The 19,162-nt window shown below is 46.0% G+C and overlaps 1 protein-coding gene across 1 annotated transcript in view; it reads left to right on the plus strand.

Moving 5' to 3' along the window:
• The first annotated feature begins 5,950 nt into the window (after positions 1-5,950).
• LOC138782000 (piRNA biogenesis protein EXD1-like) overlaps positions 5,951-19,162 on the plus strand; it is a 63,395-nt gene continuing 50,183 nt past the window's right edge. The window contains exon 1 of the mRNA XM_069956801.1: positions 5,951-6,225. Coding sequence (XP_069812902.1) covers positions 6,179-6,225 — 47 coding nt within the window. The 5' untranslated portion in view covers positions 5,951-6,178. The remainder of the gene's footprint in view (positions 6,226-19,162) is intronic.

Here is a 19,162-nt window from a genome sequence, read left to right on the forward strand (position 1 = left end):
CATGCTAAGTGTGTACTATTTCTCGTTTGTTCCCACAATCGGTACAGGTCAGAACACTCAGACCCGAATCAATCAAAACTTTTGACATGTCAAAAGTTTTTTTTTTACAATGACAGTGAAACATTTATCACACGGCCCAATCACTAATGTAAGCGAGTGCCGATTTTATTTATTACTTCGTGCAGCAAGGGCTGTATATATATATATATATATATATATATATATATAGTAAGCGATATCTGTGCAATAAAAATTATAAAAAAAACTTTATACATACCTGTCTGTGCTCCCCGGTGTTCTTCTTACCTCTGTGCGCTCCCCACAGCTGCCTCTGGAACTTCAGAGCCGGTCCCTAAAGTGGCAGACTGATCAGCCAATCAGTGGCCGTGGTGGTCTACCCTCGGCCAGTGATTAGCTAAGCGGCCTGCCACTTTAGGGACCGGCTATGAAGTTCCAGCAGCAGCTGTGGGGAGCACACAGAGGTGAGAAGAACACCAGAGAATATGGACAGGTATGTATGACCTTTATTATTTTTTCTACACAATCATCAGCCGTCGGCTGCGCATTGCTATTACACGTAGCTATGTGCGCTCCAGCGGCCAATGATTTTTAGACTGGAATAAACTACAACAATCAGCTGATGATCATTGTTATCAGCTAATCATTGTCTTTATCATATGGAGCGGTGATTTGCTGAATCGTCCTGATAATCAGCAGATTATTAGAGATGAGCGAACCTCAAGCATGCTCAAGTCCATCCGAACCCGAACTTTCAGCATTTGATTAGCGGTGGCTGCTGAAGTTGCCCTAAGGCTATGTGGAAAACATGGATATAGTCATTGGCTGTATCCATGTTTTCCAAAAAACCTTAGAGCTTTATCCAAGTTCTGCAGCCCCCGCTAATCAAATACCGAACGTTCGGGTTGGGATCGACTTGAACCCGAACCCGGTTCGCTCATCTCTACGAGATTATCGCTCTGTGTAATAAAGACTTAACTATAGCAATATGGTCCCTATACTGTGAATATTAATTACTTCTCTGGCTCCTTCAGTTTCTACCTATCAGTGACTTCTTTGCTGTAGCAAACAGACAGATTTAACACTTACAGTGCCTGCACAGATAATGGATTCATCAGCTGCAGGAAGGCATGTTAAGGGGGGTTAAACTGCTGTCAGCAATAAATAAATACAAGTCACTGATAAGGGGAAACTAGTGAACCTATAAACACATACATCCCAGCCCTAAAAGTGCACACACATCCCAGCCCTGACACTACACTGCCATGCCCCCCCCCCACACACATCCCAGCCCTGACACTACACTGCCATGCCCCCCCACACATCCCAGCCCTGACACTACACTGCCATGCCCCCCCACACACACACATCCCAGCCCTGACATTACACTGCCATAACCCCCACACACACACATCCCAGCCCTGACACTACACTGCCATAACCCCCCCACACACATCCCAGCCCTGATACTACACTGCCATGCCCCCCCACACATCCCAGCCCTGACACTACACTGCCATGCCCCCCCACACACACACATCCCAGCCCTGACATTACACTGCCATAACCCCCACACACACACATCCCAGCCCTGACACTACACTGCCATAACCCCCCCACACACATCCCAGCCCTGACACTACACTGCCATGCCCCCCCACACACATCCCAGCCCTGACACTACACTGCCGTGACCCCCCCTTTACGCACACACATACAGACACACACAAACATATCCCACTGACATCCCCTCCCCAGCTCAGCCCTAATGAGATGAGAGAGCAGGACTTACATGACACTCTCTTCCTCTGTGTCCCGGCTGGGTCAGGGAAGGAGAGGCTGCTGCTGCCTGTGTGCAGGGCTGGAGATGATCAGAGCAGCCCGAAGAGCAGGGACCTTCCTGTTTCTCTGCGCTGTCATCTTCTCTTCAGCCACAGCATAACTCCTCTAGCTTTGAGTCTGATGGCCCCTGTGCAGCTGTCCACTACTGCCCCTATCTGTGCCCCATTAAGGCCTAATTCACACATCCGTTGTTCTGTCAGCAATTGCGGGCACACAATTGTGGACAGAACATGAAATCAATGTTATCCTATGGCCTTGCTTACATGTCCGTACGTGTATATGGGGCCGCGATCTGTGCCGCAAAAATAAAAGGAAATGTTGTAATGCGGACCGTTTTTTTGCGGCACGGATCATTGAGGTAATGATGTGTGATCGTACTGCTCCGTGCATAAAGCACTATGGATGCACATATGGTAGTGCGGTCCGAGGTCACGGACTGCACTATGGGTGTGTGAATGTGGCCTAAGTTGTATTATGCCCCAATCGTTTTTCTATAGCCCCCTCCTGCCCCCACTAAACAAAAAAACAAACAAACAAACATCAACTCACCTGTCACCAGTTTCCCCAGCAGCTCCTCATGTGGTGTTTTCCCAGCAGCTCCCTCATCCTTGATTTGTTCTCCTCGGTCTCCTGTCATGTCCCGCACAGGCAGCCTGGCACAGAGGCTCTGCCTACACCGGATACATCTGATGCAGGCAGAGCCTCTGTACCAGGCTGCCTTTTCAGGACATGACAGGAGACTGAGGAGAACGAATCAAGGATGGGGGAGCAGGGGACACCTTCCTCTCTCCCTGCTGTGAAGGAACACGTCCTCGGCGGCCCTCAGCTGCTGATTAATGCGACTCTGTACCCACAATCTGACCCCCCCAAACCACTTGTACCTTCAGAAAGCTGCTTTTAATCCAAGATCTGTTCTGCGGTCCGTTTGGCAGGTGATGCAGTTATTGTCCTAAAAAAATAATTTAAAAATTGCAGATCCGTGCCCTACAGGCGTATCTGTGCCTTACTTTGCACCACCCCCTCCGTCCCTCCTCCCCACCCTCTTCATCATTAGGAATGCCACTGGAACATTTACTTCTGTTTGAACATTGCACAGGTGTCTTAATAATCCAGCTCATGTGCTGTGGTAACACAGGTGGTGAATAGGAGACAATCTGCCTGGAGCATTCCTAATGATGAAGAGGGTGGGGAGGAGGGATGGAGGGGGTGGTGCAAAGTTAGGGCGCAGATACGCCCGTAGGGCACTGGGCTGCAATTTTAAAATTCATTTTTTATGACAATAACTGCATCACCTGCCGAACGAACCGCAGGACAGATCTTGGATTAAAAGCAGCTATCTGAAGGTACAAGTGGTTTGGGGTTAAACAAGTTTGGGCCACTGATATCACACTGCCAACGCACAGACGGGCATGCCCCGCATCATAATCAGTTGAGTCCAGTCTGGCCCAAAGTGGTTCTGAGTATAAAAACTGTCATAAAAATGGGCAGACGGGCATTTTTTTCTTGATTTGAGTAAGTAACTTTGGTGCCAGTCTTAACACCCAGAACCACTTTGGGCCAGGCTGATTTCTCTTGGATGTGATGTGGGGCATTCAAATTACTTATTCAAAATAAGAAATAATGTCAGTCTGATCACTTTGATGCCAGTTGTACACCCAGAACCACTTTGGGCCAGGCTGGACTTCTGGGTTTGATGTGGGGTCTCCCTCTCGGTGTGTTGGCAGTGTAAGACTGCATTCACACGTTCCGTGTTCCGCACGGAACACAGACGCGGAATGCCTGTAATGGACTTCTCCCCCCACCCGTGCAGCATCTGTGATAAGATGCTGGGAGCGGGGAAACTGTACAGCATGGCGCATATCTTTACAGTTCCCCTGCTCCCAGCATTTTATCACAGATGCTGCCCGGGCGGGGGGAGAAGTCCGTTACAGGCATTCCAAGTCCGTGTTCTGTGCGGAACACGGAACGTGTGAATGCAGCCTAAGGTCGGTGACCCAAACTCATTTAAAGGGAACCTGTCACCCCCCGTGCCGGGGTGACAGGCTCCCGACCCCCCGTTAGAGCCCCCTATACTCACCTAATCCCGCCGGGTCCCGCTTCTGGAGGGTGACGGAGATATCAGCCGCTGGAGCCCGGCGCACGCGCTGAGAGATGAGTCCAACACCCATAGAGAATGACAGGAGAGTCCACCGCTCCGTCATTCTCTATGAGCGTTGGACTCATCTCTCAGCGCGCGGGCGCCGGGCTCCAGCGGCTGATATCTCCGTCACCCGACCACCTCCAGAAGCGGGACCCGGCGGGATTAGGTGAGTATAAGGGGCTCTAACGGGGGGTCGGGAGCCTGTCACTCCGGCACGGGGGGTGACAGGTTCCCTTTAAAGGTCAACTCCGGCCCAAACCATTTTTTAATATGTTATTACTTATGGAAAGTTAGACAAATTTCTAATGTACATTAATTATGGGAAATGCACATATAGGGCTATTTCCCTTAATTTAGTAGATCAGGGAGACTTCAGATTCTCTAAAAAAATGTGACGTCACCAACTGGGGGTCTAATTACAATGGAGTGTCCAGCAGGGAGTGCACTATATATAGAGGTCAATGAGTACCATTGACTTCTATATATAGTGCACCCCTGCTGGACACTCCATTGGAATTACAATGGATGTGTATGTAAATGTAATATACAGTATGTTTTTGATTGAATACATTTATGGAATACTTTGGGGAGCAAGTGTCCTTGCTCCCCAAAGTAATCCATAAATGTATTTAACCAGTATGTTTGGAGGGCACCGAGCAGGGAGGGAGAGAAGTGCCATCTACCTCCCCCCTCCCTCCCTGCTCGGTGCTGCTGCTGCTGCCACATATACACAGTACTACTCCCCATTAACTGCTCATATTATGAGCAGATAATGGGGGAGTAGTACCTGTGCTATCCCCATAACGAACGCCGCCGCTGCTCTCTGAGCCCACATACCGGGGGACGGGAAGCACCCCCACCCCACAGGGAGCACGGCGCTACCAATGCTTCCTGTCCCCGGCCGGCATGCAGTGCGGACCGTGAAGCGGTATGTGGACGCAGAGAGCAGCGGCGGAGAGAGGCGGTAAGCGGCGGCGATAGTAAGAACTTGTTAGCTGGGAGGAGGAGGGGGCATCCTGAAGCTCTTGTAACAAGCAGCTGTGCGGCGGCGTTTGTTACGTGACGTCACGTTTTTTTTTAGAGAATCTGACGTCTCCCTGATCTACTAAATTAAGGGAAATAGCCCTATATGTGCATTTCCCATAATTAATGTACATTAGAAATTTTCCATAAGTAATAACATATTAAAAAATAGTTTTGGCCAGACTTCTTCTTTAACCCTTAGAAAACACCAGTTATTCAAATCAGGACAAAATGCTTGTCTGCCCACTTTGATGCGTGTGATGCGGGCATCCCTCTGTGTATTATCAGTGGTAGATCAGTGGTTCAAACTTAATTTTCTTTTAAAATCACAATGTTGTCATTTTAACTTTGAGGCCCATTTTATGCCAACCACTGGGTACTTTGGGCCTTTTTTAACCCCATTCTCTTCAGGGCACCTGACATGGTGGTAGTTTATGATTATTAAAAAAAAAATCATGTTAGAAGAAGGCTTCTGTTATGTATGGGAAAAGGGAGGGCACCTGTGCTGAGGTAATCCCATACTACACCGCACACACGCCTCAGGGGCAAACACCAGCACTAACACAGCAACCAATCACATCGCACTTCTTAGCCTCTAACCAGCAGCGCACATATAAAAGCTGAAATCTGATTGGTTGAGATTCTCCCGTACAGCCTACACTAGCCGCCTCCCCCACTTCAGAGTCGTGAACATTTGGGGAATCGGTGCTAAGTGTACCCGGCGCAGAACTGCCCCTTCTGTAGACATGAAGGACGCAATACAAATAAGGGCCAGGGTACGCCCACCTCCCTATAAAGCGCAGTCTGTATATAAGAGCGCAGGGGACTGTACACATGACCGTATCACTGCGCCTCACGTGCATCGTGTGACGTCATCACCACAGAAGCTGCCTGCCCAATCACAAGGTGGCGGCCGCCCTCCTCTGTGTGGTAAGGCTGTGGCGCCTCATAGGCGGCAGTTACTGCGAGGAGAACTGTCCCTGCTCACAATACTGACTACCTGAGGATGTAATTGGTGGTTGGCGGGTTATACCTCACTGAGGAGGAGGGGCTAACAGCAGAGCCTAGAAACGCAGGGAGCCGTCCTGTGTGCACAGTGCAGCAGCAGCTCCTCCCCTGCATGATCGGCCTGTGTGACTGGAAAAGGCGGGAATCATGTCACTGCGGCCAGTCAGCTCCGGCCAGAGAGCTCCTCATGGAGGGTGAGTGTATAAGGATGAGGATGAGGATAGTCCTGTATGCCTGTGCTCTCTACCTCCTCCATGTGTTGTCTTCTTACACCATGTCTGCCCCTCTCTACTCCCCATGTGTCCTGCTCTATCCTCCATATGTGCCCTGCTCTATCCTCCATATGTGCCCTGCTCTATCCTCCATATGTGCCCTGCTTTATCCTCCATATATGCTCTGCTCTATCCTCCATATGTGCCCTGCTCTATCCTCCATATGTGCCCTGCTCTATCCTCCATATGTGTCCTGCTTTATCCTCCATATATGCTCTGCTCTATCCTCCATATGTGTCCTGCTCTATCCTCCATATGTGCCCTGCTTTATCCTCCATATATGCTCTGCTCTATCCTCCATATGTGCCCTGCTCTATCCTCCATATGTGCCCTGCTCTATCCTCCATATGTGCCCTGCTCTATCCTCCATATGTGCCCTGCTCTATCCTCCATATGTGTCCTGCTCTATCCTCCATATGTGCCCTGCTTTATCCTCCATATATGCTCTGCTCTATCCTCCATATGTGCCCTGCTCTATCCTCCATATGTGCCCTGCTCTATCCTCCATATGTGTCCTGCTCTATCCTCCATATGTGCCCTGCTCTATCCTCCATATGTGTCCTGCTCTATCCTCCATATGTGCCCTGCTCTATCCTCCATATGTGCCCTGCTCTATCCTCCATATGTGCCCTGCTTTATCCTCCATATGGGCCCTGCTCTATCCACGAGGCTGAAGTTGGTTTCTTATTCAGCCAGTTTCTTATTCGGGGCTGAAGTTGGTTTCTTATTCGGCAGTTTCTTATTCAGAGGATTTTTCTTTTTCCTGTGTTAGCTATTATTCTTACAGAAAATGTATAATATTCATACCCTACCGTAAGTGAGGGGCCCTGAGAGGACTGGTGATAAAAATGGCAAAAAAGACCCCACGGTTGGCATAAAAATGGGCATGAAAGTAAAACCACAAAATTATTATTTAAAAATAAAATTGACTTTGGGCCACTGATCTCACACTGATAATACACAGAGAGGGATGCCCCGCATCACATCCAACAGAGTCCAGCCTGGTCCAAAGTGGTTCTGGGTATAAAAACTGGTATCAAAGTGGGCACATAGCCATTTTTCATGATTTGAATAAGTAACAGCTGTTTTCAAAGGGTTAAATGAGTTTGGGCCACTGATCTCACACAACGTACACACAGATAGGCATGCCCCGCATCACATCCATGAGAGTCCAGCCTGGCCCAAAGTGGTTCTGGGTATAAAAACTGGCATCAAAGTGGGCAGATGGGCATTTTTGTCCTATTTTGAATAAGTAACAGGTGTTTTCAAAGGGTTAAATGAGTTTGGGCCACTGATCTCACACTGATAATACACAGAGAGGGATGCCCCGCATCACATCCAACAGAGTCCAGCCTGGCCCAAAGTGGTTCTGGGTATAAAAACTGGCATCAAAGTTGGCAGATTGGAATTTTTTCCTGATTTGAATAAGTAACAGCTATTTTCAAAGGGTTAAATGAGTTTGGGCCACTGATCTCACACTGATAATACACAGATAGGGATGCCCCGCATCACATCCAAGAGAGTCCAGCCTGGCCCAAAGTGGTTCTGGGTATTTTGTGAATAAATGTTTAGCGCCGCACTACCCCTTTAAGCAAACAGGGCTAAAGTACTCAGGAGGCATTTGTCAGCATAACAGGATCCCAGAATTAGCTGTCCCATCTCTTCTTATTAAACATTTCTCGGCTAACCCTGAATACATTTCTATAATAACAATACCTGCAGCAATGTTTTCTGCTGACAGGTCTGCTTTAGGCTATGTTAGGCCTCATTCACACATCCATAGTTCAGCCAGTGAATACGGACCTGTAATGGTGGACCGCACTATGAATGTGCAGTAACAGTGCTACGCAGTTTACGGAGCACTATGTAGAAGACAATGATTCGTGCCGCAAATGCAAGTCCGCACTATAATCTATCCTTTATTTTTTTTGTAGCGCGGGACGTGGACCTGAACACTTGTACAGATGTGTGAACAGGGCCATTGAAATATATTTGTCCTATGTGTTGCCTGCAATGTCAGGGTCCCCTTGTAGCCATATAGGACCGCTTTGTAGCCAGTAAGACCGCCCTTGTAGCCAGCAGAACCTGATTACGGGAGCATTGATGTCCCTGTACCCAGTGGGATTAGCAGATGCATGCTGCAATACTAATGATTGCACTGCGCACGTGTAGGAAGGCCATTCTGGGTACGAGAGATGGCTTTGCCCCCAAGTGCTGACCACCATACCCAAGAAGATGAAAGGAAGTAGGACATCACTGTAAGAAAGGTTGCATCATGTGACTGGACCAGCAATCTCCGAGTAAAGCCAACAAGGAATATATAAGTTCTTTAGTTAAGGGTTAATTTTGGTTCTTTTTTTTTTAAATTTTTCCAGGAATACCCCTTTAGGCTATGTTTAAACAAAGTAAAAATAAGGGCAAATAATGACCATTATTAAAGGGGAACTGTCAGCCAGTTAGATTAATCTAAACTGCTGATAGCTCCCTATTGCACCAAAAACACCATGGATAAAGGTGTGTTTTACCTTAATCCTCATTACCGTTTCAGTAAAGTTTGGCATTTGCTCCAAAGTCTGGTAAGGACCCACAGGGCATCCCTCTCTGTGTATTATCAGTGTGATGCGGGGCATCCCTCTCTGTGTGTTATCAGTGTGAGATCAGTGGCCCAAACTCATTTAACCCTTTGAAAATAGCTGTTACTTATTCATTAGGAAAAATGCCTATGTGCCCACTTTGATGCCAGTTTTTATACCCAGAACCACTTTGGGCCAGGCTGGACTCTCTTGGATGTGATGCGGGGGATGCCTCTCTGTATATTATCAGTGTGAGATCAGTGGCCCAAACTCATTTAACCCTTTGAAAACACCTGTTACTTATTCAAATTTGGAAAAAAATGGCTATGTGCCCACTTTGATGCCAGTTTTTATACCCAGAACCACTTTGGGCCAGGCTGGACTCTCTTGGATGTGATGCGGGGCATGCCTATCTGTATATTATCAGTGTGAGATCAGTGGCCCAAACTCATTTAACCCTTTGAAAATAGCTGTTACTTATTCAAATCATGAAAAATGCCTATGTGCCCACTTTGATGCCAGTTTTTATACCCAGAACCACTTTAGGCCAGGCTGGACTCTCTTGGATGTGATGCGGGGCATCCCTCTCTGTGTATTATCAGTGTGAGATCAGTGGCCCAAACTCATTTAACCCTTTGAAAACACCTGTTACTTATTCAAATTTGGAAAAAAATGGCTATGTGCCCACTTTGATGCCAGTTCTTATACCCAGAACCACTTTGGGCCAGGCTGGACTCTCTTGGATGTGATGCGGGGGATCCCTCTCTGTGTATTATCAGTGTGAGATCAGTGGCCCAAACTCATTTAACCCTTTGAAAACACCTGTTACTTATTCAAATTAGGAAAAAAAATGCCAATCTGCCCACTTTGATGCCAGTTTTTATACCCAGAACTACCTTGGGCCAGGCTGCACTCTCTTGGATGTGATGCGGGGGATGCCTCTCTGTATATTATCAGTGTGAGATCAGTGGCCCAAACTCATTTAACCCTTTGAAAACACCTGTTACTTATTCAATTTAGGAAAAAAATGGCTATGTGCCCACTTTGATGCCAGTTTTTATACCCAGAACCACTTTGGGCCAGGCTTGACTCTCTTGGATGTGATGCGGGGCATCCCTCTCTGTGTAATATCAATGTGAGATCAGTGGCCCAAACTCATTTAACCCTTTGAAAACACCTGTTACTTATTCAAATTAGGAAAAAATGCCCATCTACCCACTTTGATGCCAGTTTTTATACCCAGAACCACTTTGGGCCAGGCTGGACTCTCTTGGATGTGATGCGGGGCATCCCTCTCTGTGTATTATCAGTGTGAGATCAGTGGCCCAAACTCATTTAACCCTTTGAAAACAGCTGTTACTTATTCAAATCATGAAAAATGGCTATGTGCCCACTTTGATGCCAGTTTTTATACCCAGAACCACTTTGGGCCAGGCTGGACTCTGTTGGATGTGATGCGGGGGATCCCTCTCTGTGTATTATCAGTGTGAGATCAGTGGCCCAAACTCATTTAACCCTTTGAAAATAGCTGTTACTTATTCAAATCAGGAAAAAATTCCAATCTGCCAACTTTGATGCCAGTTTTTATACCCAGAACCAGTTTGGGCCAGGCTGGACTCTGTTGGATGTGATGCGGGGCATCCCTCTCTGTGTATTATCAGTGTGAGATCAGTGGCCCAAACTCATTTAACCCTTTGAAAACACCTTTTACTTATTCAAAATAGGACAAAAATGCCCATCTGCCCACTTTGATGCCAGTTTTTATACCCAGAACCACTTTGGGCCAGGCTGGACTCTCTTGGATGTGATGCGGGGCATGCCTATCTGTGTGTACGTAGTGTGAGATCAGTGGCCCAAACTCATTTAACCCTTTGAAAACAGCTGTTACTTATTCAAATCATGAAAAATGGCTATGTGCCCACTTTGATGCCAGTTTTTATACCCAGAACCACTTTGGGCCAGGCTGGACTCTGTTGGATGTGATGCGGGGGATCCCTCTCTGTGTATTATCAGTGTGAGATCAGTGGCCCAAAGTCAATTTTATTTTTAAATAATAATTTTGTGGTTTTACTTTCATGCCCATTTTTATGCCAACCGTGGGGTCTTTTTTGCCATTTTTATCACCAGTCCTCTCAGGGCCCCTCACTTACGGTAGGGTATGAATATTATACATTTTCTGTAAGAATAATAGCTTAAACAGGAAAAAGAAAAATCCTCTGAATAAGAAACTGCCGAATAAGAAACCAACTTCAGCCCCGAATAAGAAACTGGCCGAATAAGAAACCAACTTCAGCCTCGTGCTCTATCCTCCATATGTGCCCATATGTGCCCTGCTATGTGTATGGTGCTTCTAAGGGTAGCTTCACACACACTGTATCGCCGCATATTTTCTGCTGCGATATGCAGCAGATACGATCTAAATAACTGAACACAGCAACAAATCTGCTGCGTATACTGTGTGTGTGTTTATACCCTCAGGGTGCGTTCACACCTACAGGATCCGCAGCAGATTTGATGGTGCAGATTTGATGCTGTGTTCAGCTATTTAAATGAAATCTGCTGCGGATCCGCAGCAGAAAATCAGTTGTGGATCCGGTAAGTGTCAACGTACCCTTAATGTGATAAAGATGGCACCCCAGTGTATAGAATAGATGTATATAAAAATCATGTAATTTGGGCATTGTTCCTGGATTGTATTTCAGCAACCTGTCAGAATAGCACTGGGGCACATGGGGGGTGCTATTTACATTGAGAGGGCCTAGTTTATGGCACTATTATCTTCTGGGTAGTCACAAGCCAGTCTCAAAGGACAACTCCGGGCAAAATCTTTTAATATGTTATTTCAGAAGCAAAATTAGACAAATTCCTATTAGCGCTCGTTTGCTCCTTGTTCCCTGCATTCAACGCGGTGGCATCAAGCGGTTAAGTCTGGGGGGGCGCCGGGGGGGGGGGAGGCCATAGGATACAGCAGCGTCTGGTGCCGACGCTCCTATCCACGCAGCGTTGGCAGCAGATCGTTGCTGTATCAGTTGTTTGTTTTGCAACGACTGCAACGATCAGCCGACATAAACGATGTCGGCTGATCGTTGCTGTCAATTCCATGGGACCCTGCCTTATCTACTAAATTGATGGAAATAGCACTATATGTGCATTTCCCATAATTAGTGTATATTATGCTGCGTTTACACGTAACGATTATCGTGCGAATTTGCGCGATAACGGTCGAATTGGAACGATAATCGTACGTATAAACGCAGCGAACGATCGAACGACGCACGATAAATCGTACATCATGATCTTTCATCAGGTCAGCAAATCGTCGTTCATCGTATGCAAAAAAATCGCAAATCGTTCCGTGTGAACAGTCGTTCGCCGATTTAACTTAATGTGTGAGATAGGCTTAAACGATCGCAAAACGATCGCAGTGCGAATTTTCGTACGATATATCGTACCGTCTAAACGCTGATCGTTATTTTAATAAAAACGTATATCCGACATCGCTAATCGTACGATCGGGCCAATAATCGTTACGTGTAAACGCAGCATTAGGAATTTGTCTAACTTTTACTGCGTTTACACAGACAGATTTATCTGTCAGATTTTGGAAGCCAAAGCCAGGAATGGATTTGAAAAGAGGATAGATCCCAGTCTTTCCTTTATGACCTGTTCTCTGATTATAGTCTGTTCCTGGTTTGGTCTTCAAAGATCTGTCAGATAAATCTGTCTGTGTAAACGCACCATTTGCTTATGAAATAACATATTAAAAATAGATTTTGTCCGGAGTTGTCCTTTAAAGCTGCACAACAGTTTACCTGCCTGGATTTACTAAGAAGCATCAGGCGAGCAGGGCTCACCATATAGATATATATATATTTATATATGGCTGGGTTCACACTTCCTATTTTGCAGTTTTTTCTTCCATTTTATGCAAAAAATGGATGAATTTGTGTGCATCCATTTAGATCCATTTTTCCATTGACTTCCAATATTAAGAAATGGATCTAAAAATGAATCAAAACACATCCGTTTTTTTTATGGGAGCCAGTGGGAGAAGGATCAAAACGGATGAACACAAATGCAAAAACAGTGTTGCCCTAGCCTAAGGCCGAGTTCATACAACGTTTTTGCTTTGTCCATGAAACACGGACGACACGGAGAGTGACACATCATGCCATGCAGAGAAACGGTCCAGGACAGGCATTCACAGTCAGTGTCATCCAGACTTCACGGACAGAACACGCAACGTGTGAATGCAGCCTAAGGGTCCTATTACACTAAGTGATTTTTAACGATTATCGACTAACGATAAATCGCAAACGGAATTGCTTATCGTTAACCTGAAATCGTTAACCATGTTACACAGAACGATAATCTTTAGTTACGATCGTCACTATGATCTTTATTCCTTGTGATCCCAGCAAAAAAATGATTATATTATAAGCCTCTCTCTCTCGATAGTGTATATATGTTGCAGGGAAATGATAGAATCTGAGATTTATCAAATCACTAAGGGATTTGATTAAATCCTGAAAAATGATGAAATGGCCAAGCCCTTCCATCATTCCCCTGAAGAAAGTCAGAGATTTGATCAAATCCCTGACCCCTTTCAGGGAGATGATGGAATGGAATTCTATTATTCCCCTGTAACATACTGCCTCCTGCTCCCGGCTCTGCTCCCCTGTCCGCCTCCGGTGCTGTGTGATGATCCCTTCTGCTCCCTAAAAATTATTAGCTTAGCTACCTGTTTCCTTTGTTAATTAGTTTTAAAAAAACTTTCCTTGTTTAGCCATGCGTCTGGCTCTAGTATACACACAGGGGGAGATTTATCAAACATGGTGTAAAGTGAAACTGGCTCTGTTGCCCCTAGCAACCAATCAGATTCCACCTTTCATTCCTCACAGACTGTTTAGAAAACGAAAGGTGGAATCTGACTGGTTGCTAGAGGCAACTGAGCCATTTTCACTTTACACCATGTTTGATAAATCTCCCCCACAGTCCAAAAATTTAAATAGGAGCCAATGAAAAAACTAACCAAAACTAGGGGCTCCTTTAACACAATACATTTATGATGCTGCATTGCTAAGCATAGCCAGCCTAAGACCTTATTCACATGTCCCATGAAGTTACTTCCTATTGGGTTATTCACAGGCTTAATTTTTTCACAAATCCGCAATCAGTTCTGTAAAAAGTTCCCAAAAAGACAGCTACCATGTCACTTGTATAGAAGGAGGGGGGGGGGGGGGAGCACACTTGGGCCCACTGTAGTCTCCCTTGGTGGTTGTTTTCCCCGGCTGACGTCAGCAGCAAGTGTGTTAGTGTGTTACCCAGTGCTTGACCTCTGCCTCCTCCACCGCTCCCTGCAGACCTATGTGTGCGGTCCAGAGGGCTCTGTAATCTTCCTTTGCCAGGGGCCGGGCATCGGAGACAAAAGTGTGGCCGCGGGGCCACAAGATCTGCACTATAGTTAAGGGCTACAAGGCGCAGCATGTCATATACACGGGGACTACAAGGCTCAGCATGTCATATACAGAGGGACTACAAGGCTCAGCATGTCATATACAGAGGGACTACAAGGCTGAACATGTCATACAGGGGACTACAAGGCTCAGCATGATGGGAGGGGACAACAAGGCTCTACATATCATAGACGGGGACTACAGGGCTCAGCATGACATAGAGGGAATACATACTGGAGTGATGTGATGCACATCAGTAAAAAAAACCTGATTTATTTATTTATTTTTTTTATAGATTACAGATTTAGCTAGTGCATCACAGTCCATAAAAATCACTGGGTGTGTTAATAAGGCCTTGAGGCCCTATTCCACGGGCCGACCGTCAGACGCAAATGAGCGCTTGCTCCTCATTCCCCGCTCGCTGACGCAGCTTTTCCATGCAGCAGCAGCGCTGCTGTATGCCCATAGCATGCAGCAGCGGTTTGCTGTCACCGCTCCTAAGACAAACAACGCAACAATCAGCCCACATTAACGACGTCAGCTGATTGTTGCCTTGTACTCCACAGGACGATTATCAGCCGTAATGCCGATATCGGCGGAATACGGCCGATAATTGTTCCGTGGAATAGGGCCTTTAGGGGTTTGTGACCTTTATGACTACATGAAGCGTGTTACTGTCCTGCAGAGAAGGGGGGCTCTGCTGTTACAGCACAGCGATCCGCAAAGAATACTAAGTAAGCTGAAGAAAGCAAAATACACAGTGGAGCTATATTATTATGACCAGTGGATAATATCCAGATAGACTGCCATGTGCAGCACAGACAGCAGCTAGATGGGATGGGGGTGGCTCAGTAAGGTTGAGTACAGTAGGTTGTCACAGGTATCTGGAGTCATGCTGACTGTTGTGTGTCCCACTGTCACCACAGCAGTACAAAAACAGTTCACAAACTGCGCTGCCTCAAATACAGCCGCCCCTGACCCAAAAAACAATAATAATCCCTCTCAGCCTCCAACCTATCCGTGTTTAGGCAATGTTCCCACACAGTATTTTTAAGAGGATGGCCATCATTTAATGACAAATAATTTGCGTTATTTTAAGACATTTGTCATTAAATGGCGGCCTTCCACTAAATTTCAACAGTGTGAACATAGTCTTTCTGTGTTTTCAATCCACTCCTGATTTTGGTTGAAAACTGAGTGAAAATACTGTGTGGGAACATAGCCTACGGGTGCGTTCACACCTACAGGATCCGCAGCAGATTTGATGGTGCAAATTTGATGCTGTGTTCAGTTATTTAAATGAAATAAGAAAATACACTGCGGATCCGGTAAGTGTGAACGTACCCTTATTCTGATCATCCCTGTGGCTCCCCTCCCCCATTTCAAACAGAAGGCTGCCTCTAGATCTGGTCTGCTGGAGGTATGACTGATGTGTACAGCAGGTGGCAGTATAAACCACAGAGACACCTAGTCTGTGTTAGTGATGCTGCCTCCTTCTCAGAGGAACAGTCCTGTGTCATGAGTGGAACCAGTTAGAGGTGAGTTACTGTTTGGTCCTTGTACTACTTCTACTGGGGGTCCTGTCACTCTCCCTGTATGGGGCCCTTTTAGAGATAATACTTAGAGAGGCTAAAGGATGACATTGTTATAGTGGAGGGGGGTCAGAGTCTCTCTGTTTTTTTGATCTATGGCCGTCACTTTTGTCGTGGGCAGTCTGTAGTTGTCACTGTTATGGTAGTAGTCTATGGCTGTCATTGTTATGAGGGAGTGGTCTGTAATGTACTGTAGCTGTCATTATTATGGTGGTCTATGGATGCCACTGGTATAAGAGGGTTTAAATTTTTTTTTCTCCCAATATATAATTGCTTCTATAAGAATTGCCCCCTTAGGACATCGCTAGCACAAATGGTTTCTTCTGTAGCCATTAGCGCCTTCCATGCTGTACATTGCAGCACATTTTCCTGCCATTATTAGGGAGTTATGGGCTTTGCTACATCCCTGCACCATGTGACCTGTGCTCACACAGTTACGATCTAAGGTGCAGCTCACCTGTATCTGATTTGGCTGAGGTTAACTGGGATACACCATCCAAAGCACACAATGACTACAAATTCTAAACATACCAGTCCTCAAAGCAAAATCTGATAATATATGTCAGTTTATTGTAATAAAATGTAATAAAGATAATCTTAAATCTGAGGTGTCTTTCTGTCCTTTCCAGGGTAAAATACTCATAGACACATTAAAAGCATAAACCATACAAATGCATAAGCCCCGGGGCCCTTATAGTGCAATAGATCAACAAAGAGGGTTAGGGAATGCGGTACAAAAGCAGATGGGGAGAAAAAAAAATACAATAAAAAAAATAAAATCATAAAGGTGTAGACAACTAGATAATCATATAAAAAGCCATATAATCATTATACTGAATATATCAAATATATGGTCAGCACAAGTGTGGTAGAACTGGTCTTTTGGTTCAGACCAAGAGAGGGATTCCCATGATCCTCTCACTGACTTGCAATAAAATCACACTGTAAAAGCAGGCAGATGGGGGTAGTAGTCCTGGCTCACTGGACTCATCCAACTTTGTTAAAATTCAAAAGTCAGTTTGTTTATAGATTACGTTCCAAAGTTAATAAACTCCTTATGTGGAACGTATGGTTTTTAGACCAGTATGACAAATACCGCTGATCCCCGGCGTTCTGTCTGAGATGTATTGCAAGCACTGGATCTCTCTGGCTCTATCACTGTTTGTTGTCATAGGGGAGGATTTATACACATTCACATAGTTTGGTGCACGTGCATCGCTCACCCATACAGGATCTGCGTTTTCTCTGGGGTCACCTGCGTCCCGATCTGCCCGCGGTGAATACAGTGACGTCACCAGCCTTGTTCCTGGTCTGTGTCAAAGCGTGGCTCCGCTGCCGGTAGTGCAGTAGACAAAGTCAATATTGAGCCAGATCCTCCCAGACTTAGAAAGATGGGGAATAGATCCAGGGGTATGCTCAGGTGACTGTTGAGGGGTGTAGGCAAATGTTGGGTGGCTTCCAGACGCTGCTAGCTTCTTCCTCAGTGGCTGGGAAATGGTGTGAGGACTTATGCTTTTAATGTGTCTATGAGAATTTTACCCTGGAAAGGACAGAAAGGACACCTCAGTTTTAAGATTATTTTTTATTACATTTTATTACAATAAAGTGATTCACAATGATGCTCTTCATGCATATTGTTCACACATTGCAGTTTTTCATGGTAACATTGCATCTTTTTAACCTCTTACGGACATATGATGTACCCGTACGTCATATGTCCCTAGGGGGGTGTTCAGAGCGGGGCCGTGCGATCCCGGGTGCCGCGTGTAGCCCGGGACCGCGGCTAATAAGGTAATCGGAGGCAGCTGTCAAAGTTCCCTGGTGTCTAGTGGGGGAGATCGCTCCTCCGGGACGTTGCGAATGGCGTACAAACAAATACCCCCCAAATAAAAGATGCGTTTGTTTTTGTTTTTTCAATTTCACCACACTTTGAATAATTTTCTGGTTTCGCAGTGTACTTTATGCAAAAATTCAGCCTGTCATTGCAAAGTACATTTAGTGACACAAAAAATAAGGGCTCATGTGGGTTTCTAGGTGGAAAAATGCAAGTGCTATGGCATTTTAAACACAAGGAGGAAAAAATGAAAATGCAAAAACGAAAATTGGCCCCGTTTTTTTCAAAAATTGCTATCAAACTGCAGTGGTCTTGCTGTGATTCTGTAAACTATGGCGAAAAAAATTGTAAAAAATGAAACCTCTGAGCCTGTTTTACCATTTAGATGCCACAATCAATGTGAGAGGTGAGCACCAAAAAGAAAATGACTGTACAGGTTGCAATCAAACCTAAAGGATGCCTTGATGATAAGGCAGTAAGTGGCATCAGACCTAGCTCCGACGTCAGTCATTTAAAGGGGGTTGTCTGCTGTTAAACAACTTTTAATATATTGCTGCTGTCATAAACAAAGCAATAAAGAGCCTATACTTACCTGTCCGTGCTCCCCTAGTGTTGCCGGAGTCCACTGCTGACTGCAGCACCACCTCTTTCAAGACAAACTTATACCGGGGGTGACAGCCCGCTTGGCCAATCACTTGCCACAGCTCTGTCTTGTCTGTCAATGATTGGCTGAGTGGACTGTCACTCCCAATAGGAGTTTGTCTCGAAAGCGGAGGTGCTGAAGTCAGCAGGGTACTCCGGCAACACTGTGTGTTGGACTGGTAAGTATAACAGCAGCTAAATATTAACCCTTTAAAGGACAACTTCTGCGGGACCTGAAAAAAACAAACAGACACACACACACACACTCTCCGTACTTACCATCCCTCTGGGGACGATCGCCACTTAAATCACCCGCTGTCCGCGTCTCCGTCTCCTGTGGCCGCCGTCCTGTGATCTCCCTCACTTCCTGGTTCATGGGAGAGAAAAGGCTACCGATGCGCTTGCGCCCTTTTCATTGGCTAGAGCATATCACATGGCTTCCAGCAAGCTCAGCCAATTAGGGCTGAGTAAGCTGGAAGCCATGTGATGCACTCCAGCCACTGAAAAGGCTGCTTGTGCGCGAGTGCACCAGCAGCCTTTTCCTCTCTCATTCACTTCAGCAGAAGACGCCGAAGAGGAAGAAGACCTGGCCCGTCCCCTGGCTCTGATGACACCGTCACAAGATGGTGCCCGGGAGAAGAGGACGGTGTCTCAGTAATTGGTAATGTATACTTTATTTAACTTCCGGAGGGAAGGGGGGGGGGGGGGGGTTCGGGGGTCGGAAAGTGGGAAAAGGGGGCCACACCGCTTATTTACACACAT

Source organism: Dendropsophus ebraccatus, chromosome 1 (genome assembly GCF_027789765.1).
Source record: "Dendropsophus ebraccatus isolate aDenEbr1 chromosome 1, aDenEbr1.pat, whole genome shotgun sequence".
Taxonomy (NCBI): domain Eukaryota; kingdom Metazoa; phylum Chordata; class Amphibia; order Anura; family Hylidae; genus Dendropsophus; species Dendropsophus ebraccatus.